General features: G+C 40.7%; 1 protein-coding gene across 5 annotated transcripts in view; it reads left to right on the forward strand.

The window, feature by feature from the left end:
- The first annotated feature begins 10,904 nt into the window (after positions 1-10,904).
- The window catches only part of ZMYM4 (zinc finger MYM-type containing 4), a 142,067-nt gene continuing 137,133 nt past the window's right edge, over positions 10,905-15,838 (forward strand). For 2 of the 5 annotated variants that reach the window (XM_036025763.1, XM_036025762.1), the window contains exon 1: positions 10,931-11,321. In XM_036025763.1, the coding sequence (XP_035881656.1) occupies positions 11,274-11,321 (48 nt within the window). In that variant the 5' untranslated portion in view covers positions 10,931-11,273. Of the gene's footprint in view, positions 11,322-11,354; positions 11,498-15,838 lie in introns of those variants that run through there. The other 3 variants (XM_028512785.2, XM_028512788.2, XM_028512787.2) reach the window with 3 other exon arrangements.

The raw sequence follows: 15,838 nt of genomic DNA on the forward strand, positions 1-15,838 counted from the left end.
AAAAAAGAAAAAAAGAAAGAAAGGAGGGGGACCCAGAAAAATATGTGCTCTAGCACCACAATGAAATATATGAAGCCATCAAAAATGTTGTAGGTTAATGTTTATCAGTATGGTAATATGTTTATGCTATATTAAGTAAAAAAGTTAGACATAAATATTAAAGATAAAAAAAGCAACAAAAATTTGTCAATGATCATCAACTTGAGGGATATACTGGCTTTTAATTTTCTTCCTTTTTTGCATGTCTGCATTTTAAATTTTCTTTAAGGAATACATTATTGTCTGCAAGTTATTGGCAACTAGAAAAAAATAAAATGTTTGGCACATAAAAATGCTTAAAAATGATAGTGCCTGTTTCTTCCTTTGGAAAAGTAATCACTGGCTGTTCATCACCTATATTAGAGTTCTCCAGAGAAAAAAGAAGCGAGAGAGAGAATATATACATATATATATATATATATATATATGTATAGAGAGAGAGAGAGAGAGAGAGAGAGAGAGAGAGAATACATATATATACATAGTGAGAAAAACAATTTAAGGATTATGGAGGTTGGCAAGTCCAAAATCTGCAGGTGGGTCAGCAGGCTGGAGACCCAAGGAAAAGCCAATGTTGTAGTTCAAGGCTGCCAATCGGCAAAATTTCTTCTTCCTTGGGGCAGGGTGAGGGAATGTCAGTTGTTGTTCTATTAAGGCCTTCAACTGGTTGAACGAAGCCCACCCAAATTATGGAGGACAATCTTCTTACTCATAGTCCACTGGTTTAAATGTTAATCTCATCCAAAAAAAAACACTCTCAAAGAAATATCTAGAGTAATGTTTGACCAAATATCTGGGCATCATGGCCTAGTCAAGTTGACATACCATTAACCATCACATTACGGTTTTGTAAGTCTTGGCTGTGGGCACTTGGTGAGAGGCTGGGGGAAAACAAAAGACAGCTCTCTGGGTCAGTTGAGTATTTGCAGGTGACCTGGACTTCTTGTGTGGAAACCAGCATGCCTAAAAGTTCTATTTGCCTTAGTCACAGTTTTCACAAACTGCATAATATCTGGTTGTTCGCCTCACTCTAGGAAGTGCCTATTCTAGGTTTGATCTCACAGGCAAATGCACAAGATTAAAGCAATCGAAACTGATGAAAACTGACATTCACTGCCTAGGGGAAAATAAATGTTCTTTCCATGTGATTTCCTCTTTCTCAGCCCAAGAGTTGGGTCCTGCTGTGTCTCCTGCTATTCAGGTGAGGCTACAAAGAGTGAACTATGTTGACCTATCAGGTCTGTGCCTCTCTGTGTTTTCAATGTTTTTTTCCCCCTCCAAAGTTTGCCTGTATGCCCTCCCTTATTGCTGTTGTTATCCTTCACTTTATAGTTGTTAGCTGATATTTATTTGCAGCTTATGGAGACGTCGCAACCTGGGGTCTTTGCAGGTGCTTCTTGTTGACATACATGGAAAATTTAAAACTATTTGACTTAATAGACAGCACTCAAATATCTGGAAGTTTTGTGGTCTATCCATACAATGGAGCATTATTCTTATATAAAAAGAATGAATACTGTATCAGTGATAACTGATATACAAAAGTCTTTCCAGAAAAACCATTTTTAATATGATGAGAATGGTTTGCGCAACACTGAGTTAACCTGGCAGCCAAGGAAAGTAGACTAGAATGTGCATGTGTGAACAATGATAACTTCCTGTACTAGTCAGTGGGGGCGGTAGATGCCGTTGAATGAGCATGTGCACTGTGTGGCCATCTCATTCAAAATGATTGAGCAAGTAGAGCAATGAATCTGCATCAAATTTTGTATTAAGCTTGAACATCCCTCCATGGAAACTATTTGGCTGATTCAGAAGGTTGCAGCTATGGGCAACTGGTGACCCACAGCTTTATCATGACATTATGCCTGCTCATGCATCACATCTCATGCAGAGTTTTTTTTTGTGAAACATCAAATCACCCAGGTGACTCAGTGTCCCTACAGCCCAGATTTGGCTCCCTGTGACTTCTGGCTTTTCCCAAAACTACAACCTCCTTTGAAAAAGAAGAGATTTCAGACCGTTGATGAGATTCAGGAAAATACAATAGGGCAGCTGATGGTGATTATAACTGGGTGAGGTTTTAAGATGTCTACTTTGAAGGGGTCTGAGGTGTCATTGTCCCATGTACAATGTTTCTTGTATCTTCTTCAATAAATGTATCTAGTTTTCATATTACTTGACGGGATACTTCCTGGACAGACCTCATATGTTATAAAATGGATGAGTCTTGAAAAGTGTATGCTAATTCCACTTCTGTGACTCTATCCTAAGAATACTAAAACACCAATCCAAAAGAACCTATGCATCCCAATGTTCATAGCAGCACAATTTACAATAGCTAGATGCTGGAAGCAACCTAGATGCCCATCAGTAAATGAATGGAACAAAAAACTGGGGACTTCCGGCAAGATGGAGGAATAGGTGGACGCACCGTACCTCCTCGTACAACTAAGATTAGAAAACCAATAATTTACAACAATAATTTACTATCAGAATAACACCCAGATCCGGCAGAGGATTTATCTGAATGGAAGTCGGGCAGCCAAGAAGTTGAAGTAGACGCGTTCATCTGGACTGGTAGGAGAAGACGAGCCGGCGGGCGCGGGGCTGGCTCAGGTCGGCAGCGTGCGGAGGTTGGGGGAAGGTTTGGCGAGAAATCGGCGCAAAAGCCATCGGGCGTGTAAGAAGGCAGCGGTGATCCCTGAGTACGCAAGCTGCGGCTGGCAGACCCAGAGGGGCAGCGATTGTGGACCAGGGCAGAACTCGCAGCCCGGAAGCCCAGACAAGGGTCTGAGTCCAGGGGAACGGAACTACCGCCATTGTTTTCTCCTGCCCCGCTCCCGCCCCGCCCCCACATATAATGTCACAGTCTAGCGACCGGGGTGCCCAGCCCCGGTGAGCACCTAAGGCTCCGCCCCCCACCGTAACAAGAGCAACCAGACCGAAAAAAAAAAAAAAGGAGAGACAGGGGAAAAAAAAAAGAAACCATGTTTTCAACAGAGCAGATCAGTCCCCCAGGACTCATCCTTTTGAGCGACCAAGAATTAGCCAATCTATCAGATGCGCAGTTCAAAACACTGGTGATCAGAAAGCTCACGGAACTGGTGGATTTTGGACGAAATTTAGATGAAAGAATGCAGATTACCATAAAACAGATGCAGGAAGACACGCGGAGGAGAGCCAATAGTGAAAGGAAGGAATCTGAGTCTCAAAACAATACAGTGGACCAGAAGGAAGATAGAATCAACCAAGCAGGAAAGCATGATGAAATAAAAATTCAAAAAATTGAGGAAAAGATTAAGAGCATCCAAGACACCTTTAAACGTTCCAATATCCGAATTATAGGGGTACCAGAATCGGAAGGGGAAAAGCAACAGATTGAGCACGTATTTGAACAAATAATAAAGGAGAACTTCCCCAATCTGGTAAAGGGAACAGTCTTTCAAGAAATCCAAGAAGCTCAGAGAGCCCCAAAGAAGTTGGACCCAAGAAGAAACACACCAAGGCACATCACAATTACATTAGCCAAGGTAAAAACAAAGGAGAGAATCCTAGAAGCAGCAAGAGGTAAGGGGACAGTCACCTACAAAGGAGTTCCCATCAGACTGTCAGCTGATTTCTCCAAAGAGACCTTACAGGCAAGAAGGGGCTGGAAAGAAATATTCCAAGTCATGAAAGACAAGGACCTACATCCCAGATTGCTCTATCCAGCAAAGCTCTCATTTAGAATGGAAGGGCAGATAAAGTGCTTCTCAGATAAGGTCAAGTTAAAGGAGTTCATCGTCACCAAGCCCTTATTTTATGAAATGCTAAAGGGACTTATCTAAGAAAAGAAGATAAAGAAAAGACATGTATAGTAAAAGGACAGCAAACTCACAAATATCAACAACCACACCTAAAGCAAAACCAAAAGAAACTAAGCAAACAACTAGAACAGGAACAGAACCACAGAAATGGAGGGCACATGGAGGGCTAGCAGCAGGGGGGTAGGAGGAGGAGAGAGGGGGAAAAGGTATAGAGAATAAGTAGCATAGAATGTAGGTTGAAAATAGATAGGGGGAGGGGAAGAATAGTACGGGAAATGTAGAAACTAAAGAACTCATAAGTATGACACATGGACATGAACTAAAGGGGGAAATGTGGGTGGGAGGGGGGTACAGGGTGGAGGGGAGAGAAGGGGGGAAATGGGACAACTGTAATAGCATAATCAATAAAATATATTTCAAAAAAAAAACAAAACTATGGTACATTTACACAATGGAATTCTATGCAGCAGAAAGAAAGAAGGAGCTTCTATCCCTTGCAACAGCTTGGATGGAGCTGGAAAGCATTATGCTAAGTGAAACAAGCCAGGCAGTGAAAGACAAATACCATATGATCTCACCTTTAACAGGAACCTAAACAACAAAACAAAGAAACAAGCAAAATATAACCAAAGACACTGAAAAAGAGGACAGGCTGACAGTGACCAGAGAGGAGAGAAGACGGAATTTCAGGAGAGAATGGGAAGGGTTCCCGGGAACAAATTTAAAGGACACATGGACAAAAACTAGGGGGAGGGTGGTAATGGGAGGGAAGTGGGGAAGGTTGGGAGGGTGGGCTGGAATGGGAGTAAAAGGGAGAAAACCGTACTTGAACAATGATTAAAATAAAATTAAAAAAAAGAAAAAAAAAAGAAAAGTGTATGCCAAATGAGCCCTGGCTGGTGTGGCTCAGTGGATTGAGCACCGACCTGAGAACCAAAGAGTCGCTGGTTGGATTCCCAGTTAGGGCACATGCCTGGGTTTCAGGTCAGGTGTCCAGTAGGGGGCGCACTATAAGCAACCATACATCCATGTTTCTCTCCCTCTGTTTCTCTCTCCCTCCTCCTCTGTCTAAAATTTAAAAATAAATACATAAAAATAAAAAAGAGAAAGGTATATGCTAAAGAAAGAAGCCAGACACAAGACCATATGTTATATGAGTCCATTCATATGAAATGTCCAGAATAGGAAAATCTGTTGAGACAAGATTAGTGTTTGTTTAGGGCTTGTGTGAGGGAGTGATGGGGCAGGAAAGGGAGTGACAGCTAAAGAGTATCTTTCTGAGGTAATGCAAATGTTCTAAGAGTGACTATGATGATGGCTGCTTACATCTGTGAATACAGTAAAAACCATTGAATTTTGTAGTTTGAATGTATGATGTGTGAGTGATATCTTCATAAAGCTGTTGAAAATACTGAGTTCTGAGTATATATCCAAAAGAGTTGAAAACAGAGTCTCAAAGAGATATTTTTACATCCATATTCACAGAAGCTTTATTCAGCTTTATAGTTGAAAAGTGGAAGCAACCGAAATATGTTCTGAGACCATACTCTCTCCTGGTTTTCCTGCTACTTTGCTGATCTTCTTTCTCTTCCTGGGTTATAAATGTTAGAGTTCCTCCAAGCTCAGTTGAATTTATATTCTCTGAATAATTCTATTCAGTCTTATGGTTTATGGTAATGATTCCTACATCTTTCTCTAGCCCTGTTATCTGTCCTGAGCTTCAGACTGAAATGTCCAACTGCTCATTTGAAATTTCCACTGGGACATGTAAGAGACATCTCATGTCTAAGGCATTATTCTTACTTCCTTCTTTGCCCCACTCCCTCAAACTTTCTGCTCTGCTCTTCTCAATTGCAAATAATGGCCAACACACTAATCTAGTTGTTCAGGCTGAAAAGCTAAGTGTCATCCTTACATCATCTTTTTCACTCGTGCCCAGCATCCAATTCATTAGCAGCAATCCCATTGGCTAAACCTCCAAAACGTATCCTGAATTCAACTACTTTTCACTATTTCCACTCTAAATGCCCTAGGCCAAACCATTGCATTTTTCACCTGAACTGCTGCAAAGCCTCTTATATCCACTCTGGCTCCATTATGGCTCGTTCTGCACATGATATCTGGAGGGTTCATAGCACTCTTTTTTTTAATGTCTTCAGTGTATTTCTCTCTTATGCAGAATTAAATTAAAAGCACTTACCATGGCTCTACTTCTCTGACTTCACCGCTTGCCCCTCTCTCTCAGTTCTAATAATATTGGCACCTTGCTGTTACTGAACATTTCAACTCTTTTCCTGTTGAGGGGCTTTACACTTGCTGATTAGTCTTCCTGGAATGCTCTGCCTCTCCATTTATTTGCATACAGTCGCTCTTGCTCATTATTTACCTATCAAATCAAATATCACCTCCTCAGAAAATATCTTTTCTGGCTACCATATTTAAAGTTGCCCTACTCCCATCACTTTTTATCCCAGTACTTTGAGTTACTTTCTTCTTGTTAACATTCTCTGAATTTTTCTAATATACTTATATGTCCAATTTTGTTTAAAACACATTTGAATCTAATGGATAGAATTCCTTTAAGTAGTAATCTCTTTGGGGAAGAAATGCCAAGACTCTTACATAGCTGCTCTCTCCCTGTGTGCATGTGCCTAAGATGATGTCTGCATGTGGGAAGCGTTATGGTGTTGAGAGGAAGCTTGAGACCTTGAATATACATTTGATCTCCTCGTAGTATTCTCTTACTTCTCTGAGTGCTCAGCAACCGGTTGGTCAGCAAGTGGTGTATCTTATAGCCGGGCCTTTCTAAGCTTGCTAAGAGCCTGAAAGCCAACCACAGCTCTTCCTGAGGTTGGCTGTTACTACTTTTTGTTCCCTGCCCAGTGAAATCTATTGTACAGACCTATTTCCCCTTATACTTGCCAGTCAGTTTTCTTGGCTACCTCTCCTATTTCTCCACAGGATATGTGGGAACTTCTGGATACATGTTTGTTTATTTATTTATTTATTGAAAGCAAACATACTCTTTAATGGGGGATGGGAGGGAAGGGCTATCCTGGCACGAATGGGGTTAGGGTGTCAGAAGCACATCCCCCCGTAGGATAAATCAGCTCTGGCCTTCTGCATGTGGCTCTGCAGTTCATGAAAAGTGGCCTTAATTAGTCCACAGTGCCCAGGGCATAGCGGTCAGGACACACCAGCAAGCAGGTGGGTAGTGGCCACAAGACATCCTGGCATAATGAAGGCAGCTCCAGGTCCAGGGTCCCCATGGTCAGGGCCACCCAGACAGAGCCCAGGAGAGCCAGTGCCCAAAGCCTCTGTGCTAATTGCATCATGGTTGCTTCAGGGCCACTCTGTCACCCTCCTCACTCTCTCCCTTCAGCCCTCTGAATACATTTTATATCACAACTGAGCTAAGGGCCACTCACCTGCAGAGCTCTTTCCAAGACCCTGTAACTAATTTTGCGTCCTATGTATTTTAAAACTTCCTCCCCACCCCATCACATAAGCCTTGAGACCCACAGACTTGGATTCACCCCCCTGAGCGTGCTAAAATACACTCTGAGTTGCTAAATGCAGGCCTTTTCCTTCCTTTCAACTACACCAGGGTGTCACTTTTACTGATATGTGGCTGTTTGCTTGTTGTTGTGGGTATAGTCTGCAAGCCATCTCTACTTGGAATTCCAAGCAGAAGCAAAGCAAAAATGCTCTTTATTAAAAAAATTATTGATTTTAGAAAGAGAGAGAGAGAAACATTGATTTGTTGTTCTACTTATTTATGCACTTATTGGATGACTCCTGTAGGTGCACTGACCAGGGACTGAACCTACAACCTTGGTGTGTGGGGACAAGGCTCTAACTGACCAGTCTACCTGGCCAGGGATGCTTTTTATTCTGAAGAGTTGGAGTAGGAAGATAGGGACATGAGTCTCCAATCGCTGCTTTTTTTTTTTTTTTTTATCTCTTCCTTCTTCTTACATCTGCCCTTAGAATCAGGACAGATAGAAAGAGCATCTCCTCTGGAGTACAGACTCTGAGATTCTCACTGTGTGTGGAACTTCATAGGTTAAATGGCATTAAGAAAGCTGAGCAAATTCTTTTCCTCTCTACGAATCCTGTGCTGGTATTTATTTGTTGAATAAAGAAATAAGTCTCAGAGCTATACTTCAGGCAAAGGTCTATAATGAAACATGATTTAAAGAAGAAAATTAAAACGATCCAGTTTGGTATTTGCAAAATACTATGCCATTATATCCTACTTTTTAAAGAGAAGTCAGAAAATTGGATTTGTGTGTGAAACATCCCATTCTATTTTACTTGTAAAAAGATTTTATTTATTTATTTTTACAGGCAGGGGAAGGGAGGAAGGGAAAGAAACATCACTGTGTTTGCCTCTCAAGTGCCCTCTATTGGGAACATAGCCTGCAACCCAGGCATGCACCCTGACAGGCAATGACCCTTTGGTTCACAGGCTGGCACTCAATTCATTGAGTCACATCACCCAGAGCTGAAATATCTCATTTTAAATGTTGACATATAATTTAAAACATTTTGCCCATAAAATAATGCCCTGGCTGGCGTAGCTCAGTGGATTGAGCATGGGCTGCAAACCAAAGTGTCGCAGGTTCAATTTCCAGTCAGGGCACATGCCTGGGTTGCAGGCCATGACCCCCAGCAACCGAACATTGATGTTTTTCTCTCTCTCTCTCTTTCTCCCTCCCTTCCCTCTCTAAAAATAAATAAATAAATAAATAAATATTAAAAAAAGATAAAATAATTTGCTCTTAATGGTGCTAGCAACCAAAAGTGGTCTAAGAGATTTAGTGATAACAATTGATCCTCTCGACAACCCACTTTACAGATGAGGGAATTGATGTACAGAGCAAGTAATTTCACCAAGATCACGTAGCTATGCTTAGTGCAAAGTAAATACGTCTGTGGGACAGATTTGTTTGCAAGACCACTGATTTGCTACCTCCAGTTTATGATATATTTGAATAAGCCATGAAGAAAAAGGCTTTGCATTCTGGGTTGGCTTCTCTGCTAAATGACCTTGAACTAGTCAATGTATATAAAACCTTTTGTAAAGTTAGGATGATTAATCTTGCAGTGTTCACTAATGTTGGTTTTCTCTTTTCTCTTTCCCTATATGGATGATTGTACTGAACATTCCTGGTGTGCTTGTATATTATCTGGAATGCACAAATCCTGACTATTGTTCAAGTGTCAATACATTCTTAGTACTTCTAGAAACAGTCTGATATAGGAGACAGTCTAGGACTGAGGGCCAAGATGCCCATTTCAGCCCTGGTACTGTTACTAGTCCTTTGGGTGATCTCAAGCAAGTCACATCCTTCTGTGCCTCTGTGTCTCCTTCTTTAAAATGTGGAGTTGGATGAAACCAGGCTTTAAACTGTGTTCTGAAAAAATGCAATATTTCTCTAATGGTGGGAGAGGGCATGAAAGAGAAGAGAGAGGGCAAGGGGGAGGAGGTCTGGTGAGTAGATTTATGGGTTCCCTATTTTCATGTTCAACTCAAAACTTCATTTTAAGTCATCAGGTTTTATTAGAAGGGAATATTCCACGACCAATAAAACAGATGGAAACTACTAGACTCTTCATGTACCCACATTCCCTGGAACTATCTTTTCTTGGCTCCTCTTTTTATTTGCTCTTGTCCTGCACATGGAACTAAAGGGTCTGACAGGTCTGTAAAATTCTGGTTGAAATATACATTTTTTTCTTTTGGTTCTTCTCTCCTCTTTCCTACCCAAAAATGAAATTAAAGATGAACAGGCCTAAGCAAGAACCAGCATGGAAACTCCAGCAATTTCACAGATAGTTTCAACAAAATATGATGGATTAATAAAGTTCTTGGTTTCAAAACAACTACCAAGTGACACATAAAAATTAAAGTGACATACAGAAGTTTACATCGCATTATCCTGTGACTTTGGAAGTTGCTTTTTTGTTTTTAATCATGGGAAATGATCTTCAGAGGCAACTTCTTTGGGCTTCTTACTTACATGATATCCCTAAGCGACCATCATGAATTCCATGAGGGAGATTTTCTCCACCTGAAGCTGGAGAAATGGATAGCGAGGAATCAATCAAGCCCCCATTCTCTTCAGTTATCCTCAGCTTTGGTTTCAGGGCAAGAGAGACCCAAATCTATCATTCAGTTTTCTGCTTACAGACTAAGGTGCTTATCCCTTAAGTCAAATTCTCAAAGCTGCTTCCACCATGGTGAGTGAAGGCACACAATATCTGCAAATCATCACACATCTTCAGAGAAGAACTACAATTTTCTTAAAGTATCATGGAACTTTAATCTTCTAGAGGAAAAATTTATCTCTTGCTTTCAAGACAGCTTGTTGCATCGAAAAGCCTGGATGAATGTGACTGAAATCTTGAGCCTAATTTCACATCAGCTTCTAGGTGCCTTGGGACAAATACAATAGTTCCCTTGACCGGGCTGCAATTTTACCATTGGCAGCATTGGAGTAGATGGTTCCCAAAATCCTCTTGATTTAGATAGTTTAAGGACAAACTACTATCGAGGAAATTATCTCCAGTTGTTCGTTCAGTCTTTACAAAGGATCAACAAAGGATCTGATTTTGAGGTTAGGCAATCAGAGTTTACCCTTAATGGTCTATGCCCTGTGCTTCAGACCAGGCTGTGTAAAGGAAGAAAAGCTGTGTCTCCTTCAAATGACTGACTGTTCCCTCATTGGTTGGGATTCTTCACCATCAGAGGTCCATTGAGAACTTCAGTTCATCATCCTTTTCCCTTTACAATGGTATCTCTCCAGTCAGGTGTAAGATGGTGATCTAGACCTCTCAACAACATTTCACCCAATTCTCCAGATAGCCCTATCACTATTTTTCACTCCTCATTCGTCACTGCATCATGGTCCCTTTAAGACAGCAGCCATAGTTGGGTGGTGGGAGTAGCTGCTGGAAGCAGAGAGACTTGCAGGATTTGGCCTACACTGGGCCACTTACCGCGCAGGCTCAGGACCGGGGGCTTGGTGGGAAAGGAAGGAGGGGCTTAAGGTGCGCCTGCGCACCAGGGGCGCGCGCAAGGGGCTGGTTTAGTGATCCCTTTAAGAAACCGCAGGCGGAGGAATTTCTCTGAGAGAAAATAATCCTACTCACGGGGCCCCTTAGAGGCCATTAACCCCCCGAGTCCCAGCCCCCCTTGCCTGGGCAGGTCCTACCGCCCACGCGCGCACCCGTGGGATCTCAAGATCTCCGACCCAGCGCGCGGCATCCGCCCCCTCCCCACTTTCAGCATCGGTCTCCACTAGGTCCCGGGAAGCTGCTGGGAGGTGGCCTTGCCTGCAGTGTGGGCGGGGGCCGGGGGCCCAGGAGCTTTCACCGCCACCGCGCCAGGAGCCGCAGCGGTTCCAAGCGGGGCCCAACATGGCGGAGAGAGAGGTGGAGTCCGGCCCCCGAAAGAGGGTAGGTGAGGTGAGGCAGAACTCGGGCAGCGGGGGGCGGGGCGGGAGCTGCGTCTCGGGGCCAGGGCCGGGAATGGCCAAGCGCAGGCTTGTGGAGGGGTCATCGAGTCCCGGTTGGGGAAAGGTTGCGGTCAGTACTGAGGCAACCTTGGGTCCGAAACGTTCTGGAGAGTGGTTCTTGGGCAGGTGGGACAAAGATTTGCTGCTGGTTGGGAGGGGGAGGGGCGGGGGGCTGTTGTTTGCTTTTAAAAATTTGCCCAGCATTGGGGGGTCGGTTATTTGGGGTATGGGAAGGCAGGTGTCAGATTTTCAAGTACATCTTTAGTAAATCACAATCTGGAAGTTTAACTGGGAAGAGGTCTGGTGGGGGGTTGTGGTGGCGGGAATAAGTCGGGGGGGGGGGGGGCTCATGAGGGATAACCAGAGGGTTCTTAAGTAACACCATTGCGAATTCATTTTCCTGCCTCCTTTACCACCTCCCCCTATAACCGTTACAGACCAAGGTGGAGGTGGTGCTCTTAGCTGTGAAGAAGTAGGGTCATTGGCATGTCCTGATTTAGGAAAAAGATTTTGGCAACTATAAACGTTATGTTGTAGTCTAGCCTTTTTACCAACAATTAAGAACGTGGAAGAGTATGACAAGTTTTGTCATCACAAGGATGTACCCAACCAACCAGCAGAGGTGAAGCCAATTCTATATAGATGTTGAATGCTTTTCAAAGTTTGGAAACTTTTTAAATTTAATTCTGAATGATTTTTTTGATGGGGAACAATACAGTACCATCAACTGGGCAATATTTTTCAGACTTTTACTTCCTCTCCCCCCCATTGCACGTTAAACAGTGAGTTTCCTATTAGGAATATTCCTTTTAGGAATGGTTTCAAAATAATCAAATTAGTTTTAAGCCATCTGTGGAAAAAATTACTACTTTATTGAGAATGCCTTTTCAATTTAGCACAAAATTAGCAATCTCATGTATGATACTTAAGCTAACATTTTGAGTGAGTGCTTATTATGTGCCTAGCACTCTGCTTTCTAGGAAGAATTTAACATTAACTCTATGTAAAACCCATTTTTCAGAGGAGGAAATGTAGGCTTAGCGGGATTAAGTAATTAAGATTAGATAGCTAAAGACATTTAGTTGAGATTTGAATCCAGGTTTGTCGCAACTACAGTGCTTGTGTTGGCCACCACATAGGAGATTCTTTAATCTAGGTTTCTCTCCTTAAAAGCCTGAATTGTAAATAATCAAAGAAGTGTCAAGTGGTATTTTTTAAACAACTTATTAGGGAAATATTTTCAGCTACACAGCAAAATTGAAAAGTTTACAGGGAACATCTCTGTATCCACAACCTAGATTTACCATTAACATTTTACTATACTTGTTTTATCACGTTTGTCTATATAACTGTCTCTTTATCCACTCATCAGTTGTTAATGCATTTCATTGTATTTTGAGCAATTAAAATTTAATGTTTATAGTCTTAGGTTTATAAAACTTTAGATACTTCTTATGCAATAATTATTCATAGGTAGAACAGGTTAAGCTGTATGATAGTATGTCCAAATAGTTCATTTAATATAAATATTGAGTGTGAAATGCACATATTTTGAAATTTTAAATTTTTCTTCAAGGTGTGTTTTAAATGATACTCCCTCATTAGGCTTGAGTGAAGGCATATGGTCACCAATTAAAATATATAGGGGAAATTACTTTAGATGTGTAATGGTCACTCAAGATCTCTGAATTCACCTACTAATGCTGTTGTCATAAGATAGAATGTTCTAGAAAACATCTGTGCACTTTGGTAAAAAATTCAACTAGATTTTAAATATATTCATTCTTCTCGTCTGATACACTTAAAAGGTACCCCATTGGTAGCTGTCTAAACTTTTAACAACTTTTTCTAAACAACATGTAATATACACAGCTCTTATACAAGTAGAACAAGGATTTTCTGCTGGGCGGGGGAGGGAGGGATGGGGGCTATTGATTGCTTTTAAAAATTTATTCAGCATTGGGGGTTGGTTACTTGGGCCGGGGAAGGCAGGTGTCAGATTTTTTAGTACATCTTTAGTAAATCACAGTCTGGAAGATTAACTGGGGAGAAATCTGATGGGTTTCTTCATTATTTTACCAGTTTCATTGAGGTGGAAGGTTACATTCAGTATCTTTTGGATTCCATAACCCGTTTCATTCTTGATACTTGGTTAGAATGTTCAGTAGGGTTCCAAGTGGTACATGTGGGATATGAGTGCTTTTTTCTTTGTGTGTGTGTGCGCGCACACACTATGAACTCCATGTGGATTCCATTGTGAGTGTGCATGATCAACTCCACGTGGATTTTATTTGTATATTCCAAGGAGATTTAGTGAGGACTATGCAGTATGATATCTTTTAAAATAACTAGATTGTTTGCCTTGAGGTAAGTTAAACAAACTAAATAGGCATAGATAATAACTCTTTGTAATTTAATCTGAAATTACATCGGTAACATAGTGTTGTATTTATGATGCTTACAACCTTTGACCTTTATAATTGCAAGTTGCAAAAAGTTTTTTGAGCAAAAATGGTATATGCTAGACGATGTGCTATGGTGTTTGTGATCTTTTGGGATAATATATTCTACCTCTCTTGCTAAATTGTGAATTACTTTACAGTATAGCCCATTTCACTTGATTTTTTTTTCATTTCTAACACCTACGATCTTCACATATTAGAAACTCAAAAGAGATACTGATTTGTGGTAAGAAAAGTATACTTATTATAGTAGAGGTTCTATGGCTTGGGTACCAAGTTATCTGCTTTGTGTTTTTTGGCACTTCTGTAAATTTTTCTTACCCTCTATTTCCCAAAGTTCTCTTCTGTGGATCCAATTTAGGGATCTTCTGATTTTTCTGGGTTATGTTTAGGTGGGAGAGTGTATTTTATTTTATTTTTTATTTTTAATCCTCACCCTAGGATATGTTTATTGATTTTAGGGATGGGGGAGAGAGAGGGAGAGAAACAGAGGAAAATCATCAGTGTAAGAGAGAATCATGGATTGGTTACCTCCTGTTCCCACCCTGACCAGTGATTGAACCCACAATACGGGTAAATGCCCTGATCAGGGATTGGACCTGCAGCATTTTGGTGTATAGAGCGATGCTCCAATCAATTGAGCAACCCGGCTAGGGCTGGGAGAGTGTATTTTAAGACCATTGGGTTGCCCTGGTTAGGTAGCTCAGTTGATTTAGAGTTGTCGTTCTGATAATGCCAAGGTTGGGGGTGAGATCCCCAGTAAGGTGGCGTACAAAAATCAACCAAAGAGCACATAAATAAAGTGGAATGACAAGTTGATGTTCCTCCTCCCCCACTTCCTCTCTGTTTCTAAAAAGTAATTTAAAAAAAAAGATCATTGGGTTAATAACCTCAAAGTTCTTTGTAGGCCTGCCTGAAATCTTTTTTTTTATGCTTATGGGCAATTAGAATAATAGGTATTAATTAGACAGGTTTAATATGACTGTACTCAGACCACATCTGAATTCCAGTCTCTCAATTTGTGAATCTGAAGAAGCAGAGTATGAGTGGATCATACTATATCTATCAACTCTGCTATAGAAAGAACCAGATTCACTTGAAGACCAGTGACAAACATGCATGCTCTCTCTCTTACTTTTAATTCAGAATATTTTTGAGATATGAATATTTTGTAAACTTTTATAAAATAAGTTAAATTTATTTATTGATTTTTATTATTACTTGTTTTAGAGAGAGGAAGTTTTGTGGGGGGAGGGAGAGAGAGAGAAACATTGATTTTGTTGTTCCACCTATCCATACATTCCTTGGTTGCTGCTTCTGTGTACCCAGGTGTAGATCAAACTGACAACCTTGGTGTATTGGGATGATGCTCTAATCAACTGAGCTACCCAGCCAGCGCTCTAAAATAAGTTTTAAAATGTATTAGATTGGCTTGTTCTATGTATTGAAATTATTTTATGCTTGGATATTAAAATAAACTAATAAAGCATGGAATTTCACTAAATCTGGTGGCCGTATGTCTTTTCAAAGTTTACATAGAAAATAACAATTTGTAAGTGTATGTGTTATTACCTGGTCTAGGAAATTGTGTCCATTTTTGTATTTGAACTACTCTGTATATTAAATTTGATTTGGTATGCTTAAAAGAAAGAAAAGGCATTTATAAGTAGTATGTTTCCATTTTTGTAAAAACAAACTATCCTTTCTCCCCTCTTCATATATGTGTCTATACCTGTGTATGTATGAATTTGGAGAAAGTTGTGGGGGCTACATGTCAGGGTGTTACCATAGATCACTTTCAGGGTGGGATGAAAAAGGAAATGGAGAATAAGGGGAAAATTTTGCAAAAATTTTATTTGTTTTAATAAAGTATAGACTATAAAATTATCTGTATTATTATAAATATGTAAACTTTTTTTAGAGATTATTTTTAGAGAGAGGGTAAGGAAGGGAGAAAGAGAGGGAGAGAAACATCAATGTATGAGAGAAACATAGATTGGTTGCC

Source organism: Phyllostomus discolor, chromosome 5 (assembly GCF_004126475.2).
Source record: "Phyllostomus discolor isolate MPI-MPIP mPhyDis1 chromosome 5, mPhyDis1.pri.v3, whole genome shotgun sequence".
In the NCBI taxonomy this organism is placed as follows: Eukaryota; Metazoa; Chordata; class Mammalia; order Chiroptera; family Phyllostomidae; genus Phyllostomus; species Phyllostomus discolor.